Source organism: Etheostoma spectabile, chromosome 6 (assembly GCF_008692095.1).
Source record: "Etheostoma spectabile isolate EspeVRDwgs_2016 chromosome 6, UIUC_Espe_1.0, whole genome shotgun sequence".
NCBI lineage: Eukaryota > Metazoa > Chordata > Actinopteri > Perciformes > Percidae > Etheostoma > Etheostoma spectabile.
Window position 1 is genome coordinate 24,599,628 of NC_045738.1, and position 6,317 is coordinate 24,605,944.

A 6,317-nucleotide genomic window follows, 5' to 3' on the forward strand; every position below is an offset into this window, starting at 1 on the left:
GTGTGGGTGTGTGTGTGTGGGTGTGTGTGTGGGGGGGGTGTTTGGGTGTGGGTGTTTGCAGGTTTTTGCGTCCGCCACTCATCATGCTATCAGTGGATGGATTTCGAGCTTCTTACATGAAGAGAGGAAGCGCTGTCATACCCAACATCGAGAAACTGAGTAAGAGTTGGAGGGCCAATGAGCAAGATTTTGTTCAGCTGTAAGATCTCTCAGTTCTCTCCTCGGCAAGTGGAAGACTGGATGGGGTTATCTGTGAAGCCATGGGCTTCAATGGACGACCGGCAACTGATTTGGTGTTATTCACAGGGTTCTCTGTGCAAATCTACACCGTCCCTTTGCTCTGTTGTCCTTTCAGGAACATGTGGATCCCATGCTCCATACATGAGGCCTGTTTACCCGTCAAAAACCTTCCCCAACCTCTACTCACTGGCTACGGTATGGCACAGCACAGCATGCTGTCATCAATATTCAGGTTGTCAGATGTTGTCTCTGTCATGTCATAAAACATTGTTTGCCTTCAGTGTTAACAGATGTTAACCTCAGCTGTATCTTAAAATGGTCCGCTAACGTTAGTGTTAAGCTTAAAGTACACCTGAGGCTAACTACTGAATCTGAATAAGTTAGTATGTTTCCTAGTTATTATGCTGTTAAGTTGACATTTCATTAGTACTTTTGCCAAGTGTAGCTGTGATATCTAGTATTGGTAACATATGCATGTAGCCTACAGCATCTAGAGCACAATAATGTAAAAAGTACAATATTCCCCTCCAATATGTAGTTAAGTATATGTAGTATAAGTACCTCAAAACTGTTTAATTGTCAACGTGCAGTTCCCCCCTCTAAAATGACTGTAGCTCTGAAACAGAGTAATAGTATGCATGATGTAATACACACACTCTTACAGTTTATTCTTTAAATGTTTTGTAGGCAATACTGAAAAAAGCACTTACCAAGTATGGTTATTAACTTTGATTGGTTCTCAGGGTCTTTACCCAGAGTCTCATGGCATCATCGGCAACTCCATGCATGACCCGCTGTTTGATGCCACCTTCACGCTGAGAGGCCGAGAGAAACTCAGTCACCGCTGGTGGGGAGGACAGCCAGTGAGTACTGCCTTCTTGACGATAAATAACTTCTGTTGGCTTTGAACGTTGTGTTTTTCTAATTCATATGACAGGCCACAGATCAGAGGCCAACATAGGCGGGAAAGACTTTTCTTTTGAAGCCCACTACAGTATGAATGGCAGGACTCAGATCTGACAAACCAAGTCTGATAGGCTTTATAAACCAATGATCAAAAACAGATGTTAATATGAAAGCTGGGTTGGGATCACTTTTATTTCTTCCATAGACCAAAGTGTTGACATTAAATATTCTGAATCTCTTCAGGGCTTTGTGGAGTGCCGTTTTAAAGCCTTGAGTTTGCATTTTGTTGGTCACCATCTTGTTTTTGTTTTTCGTTGTCCCTCTTTATTGGACAAAAGGGTGGTTGAAAACTGGCAGACTTTCTCTTAAGCTACCAGCTAATGCTCGTGCTAGCCAACTAGCTTGGTTGGCAGAAGGTTGAACAAGGCATTTTTAGGCGACCAAATGTTCCAGTAAACTTTGCTGAAGTGAAAACACACAGTTAGAGGGTCAAAGTTTAAGATGAAAACACAGGGTTTTGTGTCCACAGTGTTCTAAAGCATCCCCTGGTTTATCCTCTATTTCAAAATAAATGGGATTACTGAGGTAATAAATCAAGTGAGAAGTAGGCTAATTTACTCATAGACTTCTATAAAAACAAACTTCTTTTTAGAGCCGATAGAGTCTCCCCCTGCTGGACGTTAGAAGGAATGCAGCTTTAAGGAGCTTCAGTTTTAGCTTCTCCTTTTCTCCTTTAATTTAGGTCAGAATACATTGCAACTACCAAGGCAGACCAATGTCTTTCACCACCAACACCAACCTACTGTATGGTTCTGTATTAACTGCGTGTGAAACCCAAACGCCCACACACTGTGGGATATCCTTCTCATTGTACTGTAGTGTACTGTACACCATGGCCTTGATCGTTGTCCTGTGTAATGCTCCAATAGTATCTTCCTAACTACGTATATCAGTCAGACCGATAAATTAATGCGACTGTACTATTTCTCTCTTAGATCTGGATCACAGCACTCAAACAGGGAGTGAAGGCTGCCACCTTCTTTTGGCCTGTGTAAGTCCACATCTGGAGTTTCAGTCACAAAATAATTTTTCTCAATTTTTCCAGCATGCCTTTTCTTACAGCAGTGTGTTGGTGCTCTGCACAAACAAATGTAAATGTCTTCCTTTTTCTTTTCAATATGTGTGCTAATTTTACCTCATTAGTTAGATTAGTTTATTTGCACCAAAGAAGCTATAAAGTACATACAATATATATAAAAAGCATAGCAAGACATAGGGAAATATTAGACTATATTGAAGAACTAAATAAGAAGGATGTATCAAAGAACAAACATTCTCAATATACCAAGCATGTTCATAGACCTCTTGTTGTCTTGCATTAATACTTTGGACATAGCAGCCTCTCCTCCTTGTGTCACCCTGTTTCTCAGGCAGCACAGATATCGTACAGCTCTTCAAAACATTGCTCGTTTTTGGTCTGAGCTCTTCTGAAATAGTTGCATTTGCCTTTTTTTAAATATTTCTTCATAAGTGAATCAGGGATTGTAAACAAACCTCACAGGGAGTCAGATGTAGCTTGTCTAAAATACTGAATGCAATGTTTGTTGTAATTCATGTACTCTAGTACCACGTTAATAAAGTGCCAACAGTTACCTTATTGATATTGGAAACATGACAGCCATGAGTGAATGAAATGGCAACATCAATATATCTTGGCATTGGCAGACCATACTCCACAGCTCTGTGGAGTAAGGTCTGGCTACACCACAGATGCATTCTGGAATAGTAAAAAAAGTAAAGGAAAAAAACTCTCAGGGTTGTTTTCCTTCCACTTACACCTGGTCCTATGACCTAACCTAACATAGGGCCACCTGAGCCCAGGTGACATTGTTTTCATCTGCCCAAACAAAGTAAGCTAAACAAATAAACTCTCCAGAGTTTGATGGTAATGTGCATTAAAGACCACTGCAGATGCATCCTCTTATAATTGATAATTTAGGGACTGTAAATAATTTGATGGTGAAAGTTGTCAAAGGAAGTTATCCGAACATGTTCCCACTGCTTACTCAGACCTTTAGCCTGTGGAATACAAAGGAGCCCACATTTATCAGCACAGAGAAGGCTTTGATGGACCGAGAGGCACATCTCAGCAGAGGGCTGTTTTTACAGCAATTTGTGCAAATGGGCCTGTTTACACTGTGCAGGATTCCTATGTGAGCTGGGGTCGCAGGCATGCTACTCTATAGAACCAGAGTGTGGTTGACAGTACTGTTCCTGCACTTGGCACTGCCAGAGGTGTGCGAGGGAGAAAGAGACAGGAGAGGGCAATAACAGTGAAGGTCTGTTTTGACATTTCTGTGTAGCTGAGAGAGACTATTTTACATCACACTTTACATAATTTAGTGTAAATTGGGGGGTTGGCAGAGTAATGGGGACCAGGGATTATAGCTAAATGATAGGGGGACTGGTAGAAGGTCAGTGTTGGTTCAGACCAAAAGAAGAGAGAAGAAAGATAAAAGGGAGTGTATTAAAAACAGATAATTGGAGGTGGGGACATTTTTTGAATGAGTGAAGATAGACAAAAGTTCAAAAAGGAATCGAACATGGAGCAAGTCTAAAGCAGTGTATCCACGCCTTCACGCTCCCCCCAGCTGCCTCAGACATCAAGCCACATTCAGGCCCTCAGTCCTGGGCCTGATGGTTGACAGCTGTGGGCTGTATGACAGCCAGCAGCTTGGTTGGTGGCCTCTTCACTACACAGGCAGCCTTTGACTTCCAGACACTTAAAACAGCGAGGGGGCTTGAAATTGGTTCTTTTCTACAACCCTCAACTTTATGAGGCTTTTTGAGTTAATGGTTAAATGGTTCATGAAGGCAGCACGGCTCCATATTACTGTCATGCTGGGTTTCTGTCTTTTCCTTGTTGGTTTTCTTCCCCTTCATTGTGTGTGCGTGTGTGTGTGTGTATGTGTGTGTTTGTGTGTGTGTGTGTGTTGCAGTGCTATCCCATTGGAGAGACGCATACTGACCATGCTACAGTGGCTCCACCTCCCTGAAGCAGAGAGGTGAGCCTTTCGTTGTTTCTCTGGCTCACATTTGTCTTCTATCTTCCTGTTTTCTCTGGGCTATTTGTTTTTGCAGCCACAGCATTTCAAGAGTGGGAGAAAAGTTTCACCCATTATTCCATTTGTTGATTGGAGTTCTGTGATGAAATCTGGATGTTCATAAGGAAAATACCTATATTAGTGTTAATTTGCTAATGAGTGCATTTATCCCAAGTTGGTCTGAATATACTATTCCTCAGCTAAACATTTTTTTTCCGCATCTAAACTTAAATCACTGAAATCACAATTGAATCAAAACAGAACTCTAATGTTTTAATATTTGAGTGCTAATCACATTCCTTTCATCTGTAACATTAATCAGTAATTGGCTCCTATCAGTGACTGCTCGTCATGTGATGACATGACTCCCCGCTCCAATGACAGAGATCAGTGAGACGGTCCGGCAAAAACACAGGTCTTTCCATTCATTTTGAATTGGGGTAGTGCATTTATGCTGCAGTACGGTTTGCCATTGGGGTAAAAGTTGAGACCGACTCAACTTTTGGAGAAATGGACCCCTGTGTCACACTGCGCCGGCCAGTTGGGTAAATGACAAGCAGACTTGTCGGTGTGGTTTGAAGAGGTGTGAGAGTCCCGTACAGGAAACATCACTGCCTTTTTCGCTGTCACGGGAAGCACTGAACTGCCCGGGAATTTGTATAATAGCTAAATGTTTCAACAACAATTACAAAGCACAGTTGATCTGTCTCGTTCGTGTCTTTTCGCTCTATCTTTCTCTCTGAAATGAAGCTAACTTCAAATGTGGTCAGAAATGTGAGCTCTATAAACAATCTGATGGAAAACAGTGACTGAAATATGAAGTCTACCGGTGCTCCGTTTGGGGGTTAAATAACCAAACAAGACGTCACACAAATGGGGTATTTCAGTGACACTCCCACCACGGAACAACCCTGCTAAAAATTGCCGGATTGCTTTTTCTTTTGGTCTGAACGTAGCTTTATTGTGCTCCGCCGATCCATTAGAACCTCTGATGATGAAACTTTCTCGTTTTGGTTTAATGGCGAAAAGCCGTTGAAGATCATGAAATAGCTGCCAATCAGCTGTAAGTTATTAGAAGAAACAAGGTCAGCGGTGCTCAGAAGTTCAGATAAATCATGAAGGTGCTTTAAGGAAGGGAACACAAAATAAAAAAAATTGTCCAAGACACTCTTCCTGCAGTAGTTAAAAAACCTTTATTCAAATGGCTATTTCATATTGAAATGGTTAGCACATTAAAAATAGAGCTTGGTAACAACCTACGCGTAGCGACACAAACAGCCTTCTAAGGCTTTTCAAATAGAGGCTTTTGAAGTTTTTGCAAGATAATTTCCTTGGACCTGTTTTTTTTCAGCTTTAAGTCCATCCATCTTCGAACGCTTATCCGGTATCGGGTCGCGGGGGCAGCAGCTCCAGTAGAGGACCCCAAACTTCCCTTTCCCGAGCCACATCAACGAGCTCCGACTGGGGGATCCCGAGGCGTTCCTAGGCCAGGTTGGAGATATAATCTCTCCACCTTGTCCTGGGTCTTCCCCGAGTCCTCCTCCAAGCTGGACGTGCCTGGAACACCTCCCCACGGAGGCGCCCAGGAGGCATCCTTACCAGATGCCCGAACCACCTCAACTGGCTCCTTTCGACGCGAAGGAGCAGCGGCTCCACTCCGAGCTCCTCTCGGATGACTGAGCTTCTCACCCTTCTCTAAGGGAGACGCCAGCCACCCTCCTGAGGAAACCCATTTCGGCCGCTTGTACCCTGGATCTCGTTCTTTCGGTCATGACCCAGCCTTCATGACCATAGGTGAGGGTAGGAACGAAAATTGCCCGTAGATCAAGAGCTTGCCTTCTGGCTCAGCTCCCTTTTCGTCACAACGGTGCGATAAACAAATGTAATACCGCACCGGCTGCTCCGATTCTCCGACCAATCTCACGCTCCATAGTCCCCTCACTCGCGAACAAGACCCCAAGGTACTTAAACTCCTTCTCTTGGGGTAAGGACTCACTCCCTACCTAAAGAAAGCACTCCATCGGTTTCCTACTGAGAACCATGGCCTCAGATTTTGAAGTGCTGATC

The 6,317-nt window shown here is 43.2% G+C and overlaps 1 protein-coding gene across 4 annotated transcripts in view; it reads left to right on the forward strand.

The window, feature by feature from the left end:
* enpp2 (ectonucleotide pyrophosphatase/phosphodiesterase 2) overlaps positions 1-6,317 on the forward strand; it is a 69,741-nt gene that overhangs the window by 11,069 nt on the left and 52,355 nt on the right. For all 4 annotated transcript variants that reach the window (XM_032517946.1, XM_032517948.1, XM_032517945.1 and 1 more), the window contains 5 exons: positions 62-159; positions 356-435; positions 984-1,103; positions 2,142-2,197; positions 4,146-4,211. In XM_032517946.1, the coding sequence (XP_032373837.1) occupies positions 62-159; positions 356-435; positions 984-1,103; positions 2,142-2,197; positions 4,146-4,211 (420 nt within the window). The remainder of the gene's footprint in view (positions 1-61; positions 160-355; positions 436-983; positions 1,104-2,141; positions 2,198-4,145; positions 4,212-6,317) is intronic.